We start from the raw sequence: 16,854 nt of genomic DNA on the forward strand, positions 1-16,854 counted from the left end.
TTTTTGATTTCAGATAAGCAGAACAGCCGCAATTTTGGTTACCGTCAAGCACCTCTTTTACTTGATGTCTTCCTGTCGGCCACTATAACTTTTATTCTATTATATATTTTGACTTCAAAAAATTTGTTAAACTTATTTAAATGTTAATAAAGATTATGCAGAAATCATGAGATTGATTATATCGATTTTGATGGTAAAAAATTATTGAAAAAGCCGTAAAAAACAGCCGAAAAACTAGAGGACCCCCTCAAATACGCATGCTACGTATACGTCAAAGGTGAGGAGAAGAAACGGTGGCTGACGAAGATCCTTGACGGGGCAAAACAAATAATAAATATGGAAGATTTACACATTTCACCACCATAACTGGAAAAACTGAAACATATGGAAGAGGTGGGTTGGTGCGATGATTATCATGGATGCGTTTCAACGGGATACAACTGTGCCTTCGAAAATGTTCAGCGGCTGAAGAAGTAGTATGTAAAGGAGTGCACGGGGTCTGTCGCGGAATCGTTTTGTCTATTCAACAAATTAGGCGATTTGAAGGAAATGAGGACTGAAAATATCGCCAATTTGCTAAAGGAATTTATCCTTATGTTCGCATCAAACTCAATCGATGCGGTGTGGGATAAGCGACCCGAGAATATGCGAATGGACGCCAACATCGCCAGCCACCGCATATGCTCCCTGCATTATAATTAACCCCTCATGCTTGAGGATGCGCTTCTGTATACACACACAAGTGTGCGCCCATGGATGTGCGGCCGGCAGCGTGTGCCGCGGCAACAATACCGAGGTCAGCGCCCGAGAAGGGGTACAGCAGCGAGAGAGGAGAGGTGCCGATATTTAATTCGTAAAGGAATAATAATAATTCACCCAGACGAACGAAACAGCAATTTCCGTGGCGGCAAATCTAGATGAAATGGTGCACTCTGATTGGCCTAGCGCTATCGCTTATAATTCAAAAACTATGCGTCGGACGAGCTTCCGGAAAAGAAATTCTCGGTTGGATTTAACGAGGTATCATGCTGGCTAGTCCGTGGAAGGCAATTTAGGGATACCCTGTATATATATTAGGCTGATTCAGAAAAAACGGCTAATTTTTTTTTTTCAAAATCCTCACACAAAAACTTCCGAGAAGGTGTGAAAAGACGCCTGTAGAAAGCAGAGCCCTTAATATTATTATTAAGGGAGCTTTCCAGTGTGAAATTTTCAAAAAATCGATTTTTTTTTTTGCTTTATCGCATAGTATACACTCTTCCGAATATTCCCTGAAATTTTCATGCCGAAATTCAGATTATTTCGGTTACTGTACAGCATTTTTTGGAAGAAGGCAACGGAGCGCTACAGCTGCCGCGTCGGCCGTCTGCCCGTGCGACCGTTATTTCTATTGTCTCGTTCCTACCTGCATATACATGAACTTGGCTCGCCAATTGTCGAAAATGTGAATTCGGACTATTGCATAATTTGCCGTTAATTAGCCGTAAATTAGTTGCGCAACTTATTTTTTTGTCGTACTCAATTTTCAAAAAAAAAGCGGATGGCGTGCTAAATTCTTGAAAATCAATCAATCACTGTGTGTGGCAACTAGCCCCAAAGCACGTATTCTGCGGCAAGCAGATAGTAGAAATCGCTACGCAGTGTGCTGTGTGCACCTTCAATGAAGGTCACGACCCAATTTCAAAAATTTTGGAGACGATGGGATGCGCGATAGGGCCGAGCGCCGCAGATTTCGCCGCTAAGTACAAGAATGCGCGCATCACCCAAGCAAACCGCCGGGCGTCCCTGGATAGCAAAGAGGCAAGGAAAGCTCGTCGAACTGAACAATCCATTGAGCACGATCTTTTCGAAGAAGCAGAAGGGATATTGTATGGACCTGGCATCGCTGATTGACCGTAAGTAAACGATTTACCTAAAATTTCCTCACTTGAAACTTTGAACGCGTTTTTCTCGAAACAGCATTTTTCAAAACGGTGTCCAACTTGGAGGGCAGAGTTTTAAAGCTATCGAGTTGAATTTTTTACACAATATTCTTAACGTCATTGTTTATCGTGCTATGGAAGCTTTTTTTTTTTTTGACATCTTCCTATTTTTTTGTAAAAAAAACTCCCAAAAAAAATGCTAAAATCGATACTTTTTGTTCAAACCGGCGCCATTTTTGCAAAAAAAAAAAAAAGAAAAAAGCCTCCACAGCACGAAAGCCAATTATATACCGATCAATAATCTTTTTGTGTTTTTTGTTTCAGATCAAAATTGTGACCCCCAACGTGGACACCACATCCAGGTGCATTTTCTGCAACAATTGTTTCATCATTTTTATAGATATTAATTAATAAATAAATCGATCTTTAAAAAATTGTTTTGTATTCTTCAATACCCAATTAATATACAAAAAAAAACCTGACCGATTAGATTATTTTTTCTTTAAAAAAAAAATCGCGAAAAACAGCGATTTTTCGGGCTGTCACACTGGAAAGCTCCCTTAAGAGGTCGCGCATCGGGAATTTCTATTTCCCGTTTAAATAACACAGGAATAAATTTTTTTAAATTTTGCAATTTCGTATTTTTGCAACGGCTTATTGAATTAGCGGACCAAAGCATATTTTTGTAGAAAATTTGACGCTCTACAAAAAAAGTCCTCACAAAGTTTTCGATAGTCACACTCCTTCAAAAGTTATTCGAGGTCAAAGTTGAACTTACAAAAAAATTCAATGTTTTTTTTTTTTTCGGTGATACTATGAATCTTTTCTCATTATTTTGTTATAAAGAGGATAGATTTCGGAACAATTACATTTTTAAATAGTCAAGTGCATCAGTTATGGATTCTCCATGATAACATGTTTATTATTTAACATCGCATTTTTGTGAGGTAACTTTATATTGACTCGATGGGAAAATTAATGATTGAAAAAGCCCAATTAAAGTAAGATATATTTATTAAATATATCTTTATAACAAAATAATGAGAAAAGATTCATAGTATCATCGAAAAAAACAAAAAAAACATTGAATTTTTTCGTAAGTTCAACTTTGACCTCGAATAACTTTTGAAGGAGTGTGACTATCGAAAACTTTGTGAGGACTTTTTTTGTAGAGCGTCAAATTTCCCACAAAAATGTGCTTCGGTTCGCTAATTCAATAAGCCGTTGCACAAATACGAAATTGCAAGATTTAAAAAAATTTATTCCTGTGTTATTTAAACGGGAAATAGAAATTCCCGATGCGCGACCTCTTAATAATAATATTAAGGGCTCTGCTTTTTACAGGCGTCTTTTCACACCTTCTCGGAAGTTTTTATGTGAGGATTTTGAAAAAAAAAAATTAGCCGTTTTTTTTGAATCAGCCTAATATATATATACATATATACTGCAACAAATTCTATTAATATTTCTTTTTCTATGTATAATATTAACATTATATACATATATGTCGGCGTAAAGCCTCGGAAAAGTGGAGAAAATGTAAAGTGTTCATTTGGGCGTAGATTATTCATATTTAGAATAACGATCCCGACACGTCTGGTATGCTCACTAGCTAACCCGAAACTGTGGATTTCGTCCAAGCGTTGTTATAAACAAACCATTCGTTTGTTGCTAAGATTCCGTCATTCAGCTATACCCATAGCTTGCTAATAACGCTTGACGCTTGATACGGTGGACTCATGAGAGTTCAATTTCAAATGAAATAACCTTTTACTCTCAAAGACCAAATGCATTCTTAATGGAATTATTAAACAAGATTTGCGATACTCCGACATATGTGTATATATATTATATATATACATAATATATATATATGTATGTATGTACATATTTCGAATTACAGTTACACCTGGTGTTAAGCAATATAATTTGTCTAAATAAATCTAGAATAAATATATATATATATAAATGTATTGTTGGAGACAGCATCTGGTAAAAGAAATAAAAATACTTCTTAATCACAGTTTATTGATCGTCGTCTTCTTAGTGTTTGAGATGAGAGGGCGTGTTGGCACCGCTCATTATTCTCGTCGCACAAATTTCTAGAAGATATAGAAAATTTCGATAACAGAAAAGTTTTAAAAAGTTTTTCATGTAGGGCCTTTTTGGAAAACCATTGAATAATTATTTCATAAAGTACTCACATTGTAAAACAGTCTTCTCTCCGAAACTCTCGATGGTGATTTTATTTATTTTATTATTTTTTTTCCCCTAATGAGCGCTTTTCACGCGATGCGAATCGATGCGGCAACTATTTAAATATATCATAAATCTGAAGCTAATATTCGCTTTTATACAGAAATCATCGATAATTAGGGTACACCAACCTTGTGCATGCTATCCTACCATAGCACACCTCCCCAGCGGTACATCACCCATACGGCAAACCTTATGCAAATATACCATTAATGAGTCGAATTTTTGCTATCGAATGAATAACAGCACATGCTAATGCCATCGGAATTTTCAAACCAATATCGCCAGTTAGATTTTCCGAAAGTACCATTGAAACAGTAAATAGCCGCTCTAAACATTTTCAATACCGCTAATTGGATTTTACGACAAAACCTTATGCGAATATTCCATTACTAGACCCAATTCTTCTATTGAATGAATAACAGCACACGCTAATGACATCAGGATTTCCAAACCAATACCGTTAATTAGATTTTCCACAAGTGCCGCTCAAACGGTAAACAGCCCCTCCAAATATTTTTACCACGTGTCGGCATCCATGTATAAGACCAGCGCACTCAATGGAGGCCCAAGATTCGCCTACAAAGGTTTCCAATTGCAACAGTTAAGTCATTGCAGGTAAAGCATGCAAGGATCTCGTCGACGCGATAAGAGGCGCTTATGATTTGATGCATAACATGATACCAGAGCAAGAGAGCCACGGAACCACAGATTATTGGATCGCTATCGGGATTACAGATATGCAATATTTACGCGATGTCTCCATGAGGCCGAGGACAACCATGAGCAAGAAACACCGTATCCAACATGCGATTACACTCCTGCGATCTTGGGTAGAGAAATTCCGGAGGTTCCTCATTACCAGAGGCGGCGCCAGCACTTCAGCGAGCGATAATCGCGCACAATGGGATGATGCGGACAGCGCTTTCGTTAACCGAATTTGGACGGGTGTTATCACAAACATACAACACCTCGATTTGCACGATATTTTCACTGATGCTAAGCACCTGACAATTGTGCGTTTGGAGACAGCCATGCAAACTGATGATAGCATCTAGGTGAATGGCATTTTATCGTGCAAATTCGAAAACATCAGGAATGGTGTATGAAGGGTAGAAATAAAACACTTTACCACCAGAAGCGTGATTATTTTACCGACCACCAATCTCAACCAATGGTTTGACGATAACATTACTGACCGTCTCATGGTAAGGGTGGAGGAATTCCAACATCCTGATTCCGGATGGGCCATGATTGAAATTAATAACCTTGCCGTCAACATTAACAAATATGATCCACTGCGTGGACGTGCATCAATATTCACAGCATTGCCAAGAGAGATTCAGCAAAGGCACGCAGTAGTGAACATAGTAAACACAGACGAGCATTTTTTTTGTGGTTAATCAACGTAGCTCTATACGCAGAACCGGAACTACAAAATAAATGCCGACCAGCTAGCTATCCACATTTCAGTACACGACTACGATATGAGGGGATGAGTTTTCCCACACCTTTCTCCGATATCTCCAGGTTTGAGATACAAAATGATTTAGCAATTAACGTTTATGGGCTTGACTCGAAGGCGATAGTGCCCCTATATTTGAGCAAAAATTTTCGTTCCCATACAAGATTCCATTATGCTTGGATTCGAAATCTTTCGCGTTTACTTAGTAGCCAACAATCGCGACACAGTAGATTTACCTGACGACGAACATAAGATTATGAAATTCGAGAATTATCGGCACAAAGAGTCTGTCCCATTTACGATCTATGCCGATCTTAAGTATATCCTCGAATCCATGGTTAATGATGCGCAAAAGCACGCCCCGCACAGCGCGGCGTACTATGTTCACTGTGCCTTTGACGATTCTTTGTCTCGATTTCACCTGAATCGCGGTCCTGATTGCATTTCATGGTTCATCAATGAATTACAATCTCTAGCCATAACTGTCAAAGATTATTTGACCGAAGTTGTGCCGATGGAGCCATTGAGTGCAGACCAGGAAGAACAGTTCAGAGCGGCGGAGGTTTGTCATATCTGCGAAAGACCGATTGCACCTACTGATGTAAAGCACCGCGATCATTGCCATTGTACGGGTAAATATCGTGGTGCAACACATCAGGGCTGCAATCTGCATTACACAAAGTCACACATTATACCGATTGTGTTCCACAATTCGTCGGGTTAGGATGCACATTTTTTAATACGTGATTTGGCAACATCCATATAGGGATCGATTACTCTTCTTCCGATGAACAAGGAGAAGTCTATAGCATTTTCAAAGGAGGTCAAAGGTATAAAAGTGATATTGCGCTTCATCGATTCGTTTAGGTTCATGGCTAGCAGCATCGATAAACTTTCGTCATATTTGGGTGACGCTGATAAACAAGTGACGCGTAAATTTTATGATAATGCCGAGGAATTCAAGCTTGTAATACGCGAAGGTGTGTTCCCGTATGAATACATCGATAATTGGGCTAAACCGAATGAGCAGCAATTACCGGATAAAGATAAATTTCACTCAAATTTGAACGATTCGGACGTTTCCGACGAAGATTATGCGTACGCGAAAAACGTGTGGCCAAAAATTCGGGTTAATTACGCTTGGCAAGTATTCAGATTTATATCTAAAGACTCATGTGCTGTTTTTAGCAGATATTTTAGAACACTTCCGCCGAAATTGCTTCTCAACTTACAATCTCGTTCCTTTACATCATTACACCGCGCCGGGACTTGCTTTCGATGCGATACTAGAATGCACGAAAGTTGAGCTCAAATTGCTGACAGACATGTATCAAGTATTGTTCGTCGAGAAAGGCATCAGAGGTGGTGTGGCATAATACTTCAACCGTTACGCGAAAGCTAACAATCCTTACATGGGTGAAGATTTCGATCCAAGCATAGAAACCACGTATTTGATGTATTTTGATGTAAATAACTTGTATGGTGCAGCTATGAGTCAATATCTATCATCTGGGGAATTTGAATGGGCGAATGATCTGCAATGAGATTTGCTCACCATCCTGGATGACTTCCCGGTTGGATATATATTGGAAGTTGATCTGGAATATCCAGTCGAACTCCACCATACGCTTGGAGATTTCCCACTTTATCCTCAACACTTCGTTCCCCCAAACAGCACGCAATCCAAATTAATACCAACCGTTCCATCGCGCGAAAAGTATGTTATTCATTACCGAAACTTGAAACAATGTCTTAGCTCTGGCATGAAATTGCTTCGAGTAGACCGAATTTTAAAATTCAGTCAATCACCGTGGTTGAAAAAGTATATTGATTTAAATACGAATATGCGAAAGAAATAACGCAATGAATTCGAGAAATTATTTTTCAAATTAATGAACAACGCGGTTTTTGGGAAAACGATGGAAAATATGCGGAAGCACAAAGATGTCAAGCTGTTTAAGGAATGAGAGGGTCGATGGGGTGCGAGATCGAGGATTGCACAACCCAACTTTCATAGCTGCACCATATTCGATGCGAATATGGTTATAATTGAACTGACTCGACTGAACGTTAAATTCAACAAACCGATATATACAGGTTTTTCAATTCTGGACTTTTCCAAGACTTGGATATACAAATTTCATTACAACTACGTACTGACAACTTTTGGGGACAGAGCTAAGCTCATGTACACGGACGCGGACAGTCTCATCTACCATTTCGCTGTGCCAAAGATTTATGATATCGTCAAACGAGATATTTCGAAATTCGTTACCTCTGATTACCACGCAAACAACTGCTATGGTATCCCATTGGCAAACAAAAAAGTGTTGGGTCTTACGAAGGACGAAAATAATGGCAAGATCATGACCCAGTTTGTGGGGTTACGTGCCATACTCTACGCCTTTCGAATCTAGACTACAGGTAGTGGTGATAATGGTGATGAGAATTAATCCAAAGGCGCTATGAAGAAAGCGAAAGGTATCAAAGGCTCGACACTTCGAAAGATCGAATTTGACGATTATAAGCGGTGTCTTTTTGATCAGACGGATCTGCAAACGCCGCAATGTCTGATCTGTAGCAAAAAGCACGAGGTGAGCACTATCAAACAAGAATAGTGGGCATTGAGGAATAACGACGATAAACGGATAATTTTGCGAAATAAAATTGATACACTGCCTTGGGGATATCAAGGACAATGAAATGTAAATATTGTGAGCATTGTTTTTCTTTGTGAATATTGTAAATTTCACTTAATACAAATACTGTGAATATCAATGAAGAATAAAATGCATTTTGTTTGATTTATGTACATGAATTTATTGTTAATAAATACAATTGTTTCAACAATCTGTCTGATCTATCCAACTATTGCGTAAACTATCAAATGTCAATCACTTCACATAGAGTTGATTTCCACGTTGGCGCAATACTTTCTTCACCAGATAACCATCGGGGATTTTACTTTACCTAGTTCCTCCTTGTAGAAGCCTCCTTCGATGGATTTACCTTGATAATCGATCAGATTGTAATTTTGAGGTTTGGTATTTTTTACCTCGTTCACGGTGAATATTTCCGTTATCCAAATCGGTGTATAGCCTTTTTCGAATACATTTTTATATTTGCTGATTCGAACGCGGTCACCGACTTTGAATTTTTGCTTCCGATTACCACATTTGACTTGTCGTAGCCTGTAAACGCGTTCATAGAACTGTTTTTCGTTGATGGTGGTAACATTTACCGGCTTCATCTGAATCGTGCGATGTTTGGGGTTGTCGTAGGATTTGATCAAATCATGCATAATATCAATCCACTTGTGTGGACCCCGGAGAGTAAATTGTTTCCACATTTTATTCTTCAAAGTTCGATTAAAGCGCTTGCATATTGAGGCCTTTAAATTACTGAATGTCGAATACATGGTGATATTGTACAATTTCATAAGAGCTTTGAATTCGCTATTATGAAATTCTTTACCCCGATCAATGTTTGATAATCGTCTATTGTCTATATTATATTGATTGTCCTGAGTGATTTTAAATCCGATGCCTGGGGGGCCACGCACAAATTTCTTAGTCGGACCACGCGTCAATTCTCGTTCGAATATATCCATGCTTATTGTTGAACGACTAATCTATGAATAATAATTTTCTTGCTAATCTATCGCTAATAAACGATTCCGGCTTCTCGCAACTCTTCAATGATTGTAACTGTTTCGTTAGCATGATTGGTATTGCCGACCGCCTGTGATGCCATAAGCAGTCGGAGACGATCCACAATTTCATTTGGATTATCCTAGTCGACGTAATCGACCTCTTGCCCATCCTTTCGTGCAATCTTATAGTTGGGTAAGCCTTTGCCAGATTTTCGTGGTGAGTCGACAAATTGCGCAATTAAACTTTTATACTTTGTACTTTTCACATCAACATGAATGCTTTTATTGGCTTTGTAATGTTTCGATGTGCATTTGTCATGGTTACAATTTTAATATAATTATTATTGTCTGTATCGTTCACAAGGGCTGGATGAGGTAATTTTTTGAACAATAATTCGAGTAATCCTGGTGATCTCTCATAGGATTCATCCCCCACATATATTTGATCCTCGACGAAATGGATTTGCGAATCGCCAATCATCATGCGTTATGCCAACTTTCGAAGGCCATATATGTTGCCTAGATCATTTTGTGACTTTGTACCGAACATTTTCAAATACTTCACCACAGACTTATCGATCTCTTCATTGGTGGGCTTGTAGTGGGAATATTATCTCCCGTGAATGTTTTGTCTGCCGCATCCATGAAATCGGCGTCATCCATATTGCCATCATCATCATCATCATCATTATCGTCGTTCTCATCAAGTTGTTCCTCTTTCATAGTAATATCTGGTTGTTCTGTTTCGATTTCTTGCTTAATCTGCCGCTTTGAAGTATCTACCAATTCTTGCAGCGGTGTTACTAGAGTCTTAAACATTTCCCCCACAACCTGCTCCGTGGTGTCTTTGTCTGATTTAATCATTTTATGTTTCCTGCGTATTGCCAGCTTTCAATATTTCATTTAATACATCGCTATGTTTACGGATGTTGGCTCTCTCCATGTTGGCGTCTTGATTGTTGCAATGGAACTGTGCTAATTTATACACTAATTTATGTTTATAAAGCAATCAAAACCCTTTCTGTATCTACCCCCATCGATTTCACTGTCTTTATCAATGACGGCAAAACTATATTTGCCATCATTCCAGCATGCTAAGCATAAGTCTTTGAACTGCTGATAGGTCATGTCGGTGTTGACGTGATTGATGTAAATATGTTTCATATTCATTTCATCCTGGTGAAACAATACCAAAAAGTTTACATTGTCAGGCACGAGGTGTTTTGAATTACGCGCATATGTCTGGCTGAGATAAAAGCTGTCGACATCCCGATGCCTTTCCATGCTGAAGTATGCTCTGATATTATCTTGCTTCTCGCATGCGACATCATCGAAAATCATAATGGAATTTGGATGTGCAGCTTCAGGTTTCATAACCTCTTCGTTTTCGGTGAATGGATAATAACTCACACCCTGCACCGGTTGTAATAACTTTTATAAAAATTGATACTTTGGCTGTATCAGTGATTTTGAATAGACGTAGACATTTTCGAATCTGAATCCATTGCCGTGGATGATAAGCGAAAAGAGTCTTACCACAATACGATGGACCAGAAAAAACTGCTCTTACTGTATTTGGTAGTAATTTTCCGTGGCGTTTCGTTGTATTTTTTGCACGATGAACCATTTTATTGAAATTTGCGACAGGTAATTCATTTGTTTGATCTCCAAATTTCATGGTGCTCGATCAACATGATAATGAAGACTAAGATGTTTACATATAAATTAATTCCTTTTTTGGAAATGTGATCAGTTGGTGTTTGACGGTGGCGATATGCACACGCGTGAAGCGCGGTAAAGGTCTATTGAATAAAATCATCAATCATCTTCCTGTTGAATTACATGTGCCGAGGTATTAGTACTGCGGACCTGGTACGAATTTGTCAAAGAGGTTAACTCGTGGTGATCCTGTTTTCAATCCGTTGGATGTCGCATGTAAAGAGCACGATATTGCGTACTCAAAGAATCGGAATAATATTTCTGTGAGAAATCAATCGATAAAGTGTTCGCCAAGAAGACGTGGAGTCGTGTCTTAGCTAAAGACGATGGTACTAGTGAAAAAGCCGCAGCCTGGGGGGTCACCAACACAATGAAGACTGAATCTAAATTTGGTATGGATTTTATGGGAAAGCGATCGGGAATTGGCGCCAAAAGTACAAATCGAAAAGTGTAAACAGTTGACAACCGCCTCCAACTAGGCCGAGATCTCTGACAAAGCTGACACCTCTAAACACTCGGTTTCTTCGAAGTCTAGGACTTTGATTACGTGAAAATTTGGGAAAATAAGAATTCGCATGCGCTACGTTCTGTGTATATTACCATGGAGGAAACGATAAGAATACAGAAACCTATAACATTCGATGATTCGATCGTGCACTCTGAGATTCATGTCCATCAGCCGTTTGCATTATCCACCTTTAAGAACAACGATGAGATCCATCTTGTTGTTCAACATCAAGACTTGTGTCTACTGCCCAGTAAAATCTCTCTACACATTCATGGAAAAATTACAAAGGATGGTCGCCTGACTGCGGTGACGGTTACGAAATTGATCAATACAGTCGTTTGCCATTTGTTTGAGGAAGTTCGTTATGAGTTGAACGGTGTGGAGATTGATCGGAATAAAAATGTTGGTATCACCAGCGCTATGAAGGGGTACATATCCTTGAGTCCAGGCCAGCAATATAGTCTGGAGAATACCGGTTGGTTAAGTAAGGATAATGAACTAACCGATGCTGCTGGAAATTTCGATGTTGTTTTACTGTTAAATTATGTGCTATGCTTCGCCGAGGATTAATGTTGAATTGTTGTGAATGCTAAACATGAGTTAATTCTCACACGTTCCAAAACTGATTTACATGCCGTGATTCAGGCCTCGCCCACGAAAAACTTCAAAATCACCCTAAATAAAATCGAGTGGTTGTTGCCGTAAATCAAACTGGCAGATCAACCGAAAATCCAGCTACTCAACCACATCGTCAAGGATCCGGCCATATCCATGAGTATTCGTTCTCGGGACATTTACGTGTACTACACAGCTTAAGAAGCTGAGATATGTTTTTCTAGGATTTCAAACTGAAAGGAGAAACAAACTGCCGAAAAATGCGAGCGAATTTGATCATTGTCGGATCAGAGATGTAAGACTCTTCCTCAACTCACAGTGTTCTCCCTAGGGAAATTTAAATCTTGATATATCCAATCATCAATACGCGATTCTCTATGATACGTATGTTCGGTTTCAAACGACCTACTACAACAAAGAAGCTGAGCCTTTGCTATCGATGCTTAAATTTATAAACCAAGCTCCGTTTATCATCATCAATTGCTCCAAGCAGAACGAAACATTGAAAACTGGCCCTGTGGACATTCGATTAGAATTTGACTGTAGCATTGAATTCCCACCAAACACTGCAGCCTACTGTATGATCTTGCATGATCGCATTGTTGAATATAATCCGATTAGTGGTACTGTGAAAAAATTGGTATAATGTAAATAATAATCTGTAGCCATTAGTAAATAAAAATGTGTACTTCAAATATCATGCAGTTATTTTACCCGTATTCCCCACAATCATGGCTATGAATATTTATTTTTGAAACACTTTCTTAGAATGGAAAATAAGCCTGGTGGTAAACTATTCGCCTGAAAGTTTACGGGTCATCATCGACACTCCCGGCCTATTTAATTGCGGTGTCGTCATCCGGTCAATTAGTTCAAAAGAATGTATTCGAAGTATGCCGGAAATATTATTTTTTAAACGGTATATTCCGCCAGCCATTTTGCGATACCGTTCAGTCATCCAGTATCGTCATCTTGATTCGCAATCCTGTCCGCCATGTTGTATTTTGCATGCATTAGGCTGGGCTGAGTTAGGTTAGGTTAGCAGCTTGTTCCGATATCATGTCAGCCATCCTGCTCCCGCCATCTTGTTGTTTACATTGGTTGGGTTGGGTTAGGTTGGGTTGGGTCAGGTGAGCTCAGGCCGGTAACACACCGACTACAGTCGTTTACATTGGTTGGGTTGGGTTAGGTTGGATTAGGTCAGGTGAGCTTAGGCCGGTGACACACCGACTACATGTTCCGTAATCTCGTCCACCATCTTGCAGACTAGTCAGCCATCTTGCAAGTCAGTCAGCCATCTTGCTGTTCACATTGGTTAGGTCAGGTTAGCTTAGGTCGGTAACAAACCGACCACAGGCGAGGCGCGTCCTGCAGCACCCGCTGAGGTCGGTAAGTCAGTTTCAGCCAGAACCCATCCTATATAACTATATAAACGTAATCTATTATAGAGTCTTGGTGATCGGTCAATTAAGAAAACGTATTTTTAGTTAACGTTTCGACCCGGATATGGGCCCTCCTCAGAACGATTTATTTTTTTAAACTGTCAAAAATAACAAAAAGATTTTTGTAAAATAAATAATAGTACTAGAAGTAATCAGACTTAAATATTGTAGATGTAATACTCTTAGAGCTATTATATATTGTTGAATAGTAAGAACCTTATGATTAATTGAATAAGGATGTCTTTGAGTGTTATTTACCTTTTGAATTAAGTAAGTGGACTAAGATGTAGTCGAATTCACAATTACAATTGGTGGAAACAGTGTTCTTTTGAGTGACGGTAGACAATGTCAATCTTCAAGTTATTTTATATGTGGGAGTTAATAGTTGGAAGTCATTAATTAAAAAGATTAAAGAACTATGTTTCTTCACAGTCAGTTTGTCATTGTGTTAAAAGGTTATTAAAGAAGGTCTTTTAGTAATGAAATTAATTCACAGGTGTCAAAGAAGTGGAGGTAGGCTCTTTATAATTAAGTTCTACATGTCTAACGAAATATTGTTGGTTGAACCAATTGAGTCAACAGGTGAATAAAGACTGATGGGAGAAAACAATGTAATCCAGAGTGAAAGTGAACCTATTATAAACAATTATACAGAAAAACAATAAATATTTTGTAAGAAAAGTTATGTAGAAAGGACTGTATAATGGGGACAAAATATTTTGTATGTAGTTGAGCTTAAACAATATTTGTTGTGTGGGCGGAGATTAGAGGTTTGTAAATATTACTTAAATGTTCAACATCTTGTCTAAGATTAACAGAATTGGTATGACCTACAATGTTGCACATTTCTAATAACAGTCTTCTATAATAATTGTGTTCTTCACAAAGGATGTTTGTGTTGTCGTAATTAAAAGTGTGTTGTTTATCGATACTTTGTTTCGTTAGAGCTGTGTGACGTTCTTCAATCTCATGTATGTTGCGTTAGTGTTCCCTAATTCTAGTGTTGAGATGTCGACCAGTTTGACCTATGTAGACTTGATTGCAATCATTGCATGGTATTTTATACACGACATTAAATCGTTTGCCCATGGGGATCTTGTCTTTGCCTGTATCAAAAACTAGTTGTAAATCTTCCGAATTTTTTCCAACAAACTTGACATTATATTTGGCGAATAAGCGGTTAAGTGACTCAAAGAGGCCGGATACATATGGGATAGGGATATATGTAGTAGCGGGTCTATTGCTGTCTTCAGCGGGAGCAGAGTCAATATCATTGTCACGTATGTTATTGATGTAGGTGCGTCTCTTATTAATTTGTTGGTGTAATAGGCCATGAGGGTGATCATTCCATCTTAGTACATTGTATATGAGCGACAGGTTATTTTCCTGGAACTCTGTACTAGCTAGTTTGATAGCTCGGTCAACTAGGTTAAAGATGGTGCCTATTTTGAAGGACAAAGGATGGTGAGAATTAAAATTCAGGTATCTGTGTGACCAGGTTTTTTTGTGAAACCAATCTGTCTTGATATTATTATTGTTGTGTATCAACAATACGTCTAAGAAACTGATGGCGTTATTTTCTTCTGTTTCGATAGTAAATTGTAATCTTGGATGGTACCGGTTAAAAATATTAAGAGTGTGACGTATTTTTTCATTTGGAACGGCAGTAAGAATATCATCCACGTATCGAAAATAGAACGGTAAATCAAAACCCAGATCGTTAATGCAAGACGTTTCCAAGTCTTCCATGACCAGGTCTGACAGGATTGGGGAGAGAGGAGATCCCATAGGCAAACCAAACTGTTGTGCATAAGTATCGTTATTAAATTTAAATATTGCGGAGTCAAAACATATTTTTAAGGCTTTTTCAAGTTCAATAAGGGGAATTGGGATCTTATTTTCCAAAGAAGCCCACCGGTTGTTTATTGCACGCAATGCGAGATCTGTAGGGACGTTGGTAAAGAGTGAAATTACATCTAACGATATTAACGTGTAATTGTCCGGGATAATCAATGTTTTAATTTTATCAATTGTGAAGAACACAATTATTATAGAAGACTGTTATTAGAAATGTGCAACATTGTAAGTCATACCAATTCTGTTAATCTTAGACAAGATGTTGAACATTTAAGTAATATTTACAAACCTCTAATCTCCGCCCACACAACAAATATTGTTCAAGCTCAACTACATACAAAATATTTTGTCCCCATTATACAGTCCTTTCTACATAACTTTTCTTACAAAATATTTATTGTTTTTCTGTATAATTGTTTATAATAGGTTCACTTTCACTCTGGATTACATTGTTTTCTCCCATCAGTCTTTATTCACCTGTTGACTCAATTGGTTCAACCAACAATATTTCGTTAGACATGTAGAACTTAATTATAAAGAGCCTACCTCCACTTCTTTGACACCTGTGAATTAATTTCATTACTAAAAGACCTTCTTTAATAACCTTTTAACACAATGACAAACTGACTGTGAAGAAACATAGTTCTTTAATCTTTTTAATTAATGACTTCCAACTATTAACTCCCACATATAAAATAACTTGAAGATTGACATTGTCTACCGTCACTCAAAAGAACACTGTTTCCACCAATTGTAATTGTGAATTCGACTACATCTTAGTCCACTTACTTAATTCAAAAGGTAAATAACACTCAAAGACATCCTTATTCAATTAATCATAAGGTTCTTACTATTCAACAATATATAATAGCTCTAAGAGTATTACATCTACAATATTTAAGTCTGATTACTTCTAGTACTATTATTTATTTTACAAAAATCTTTTTGTTATTTTTGACAGTTTAAAAAAATAAATCGTTCTGAGGAGGGCCCATATCCGGGTCGAAACGTTAACTAAAAATACGTTTTCTTAATTGACCGATCACCAAGACTCTATTATAGATTACGTACGAGGTCGAGAATTCTTATTCATCAGTATATAAACGTGAACTAAACTAAGCGCAAGCGCAACTACACGTAACATCAACTAAATGCTAAAGGAAATCAAGCCTTCTCAAAATCCTCGAAAACGTTATTCGCTGATTTTTCGATAATTCTCGGACTTGTCATCTCTTTCTATTTCGAAATCCGACAGAGATCTGGCTGTCGGACTGTGTACGGCCTTTGTGGCTGAATCTTATTCCTCGCAGACAACCTTTTGTGTACTATCCGTGTCGTACCGGTGTTGCCGCCGTGAACGGTTCTGTTCGGATTTTCTCTGCAACATTTTTCATTTTTGGCTTCTGTCGGACTCTGTT

At 38.1% G+C, this 16,854-nt stretch overlaps 2 protein-coding genes and 2 long non-coding RNA genes across 7 annotated transcripts in view; 3 read left to right on the forward strand and 1 right to left on the reverse strand.

The window, feature by feature from the left end:
- The window catches only part of LOC124221964 (dipeptidase 1), a 1,639,756-nt gene that overhangs the window by 145,672 nt on the left and 1,477,230 nt on the right, over positions 1-16,854 (forward strand). The gene's annotated exons all lie outside the window — the stretch shown is intronic.
- Positions 11,616-12,092, forward strand: LOC138191138 (uncharacterized). The gene has a single exon (XM_069137127.1). The coding sequence runs from the start codon at positions 11,616-11,618 to the stop codon at positions 12,090-12,092; it is 477 nt and encodes a 158-aa protein (XP_068993228.1).
- Positions 13,618-14,141, reverse strand: LOC138191133 (uncharacterized). The gene is made up of 2 exons (XR_011177448.1): positions 13,838-14,141; positions 13,618-13,677 (listed from the first exon to the last, which is right to left on the reverse strand). It is a non-coding gene; the product is annotated as an uncharacterized lncRNA (long non-coding RNA).
- LOC138191134 (uncharacterized) lies at positions 15,921-16,457 on the forward strand. Its single transcript, XR_011177449.1, has 2 exons — positions 15,921-16,237; positions 16,398-16,457. It is a non-coding gene; the product is annotated as an uncharacterized lncRNA (long non-coding RNA).

Source organism: Neodiprion pinetum, chromosome 6 (assembly GCF_021155775.2).
Source record: "Neodiprion pinetum isolate iyNeoPine1 chromosome 6, iyNeoPine1.2, whole genome shotgun sequence".
Classification (NCBI taxonomy): domain Eukaryota; kingdom Metazoa; phylum Arthropoda; class Insecta; order Hymenoptera; family Diprionidae; genus Neodiprion; species Neodiprion pinetum.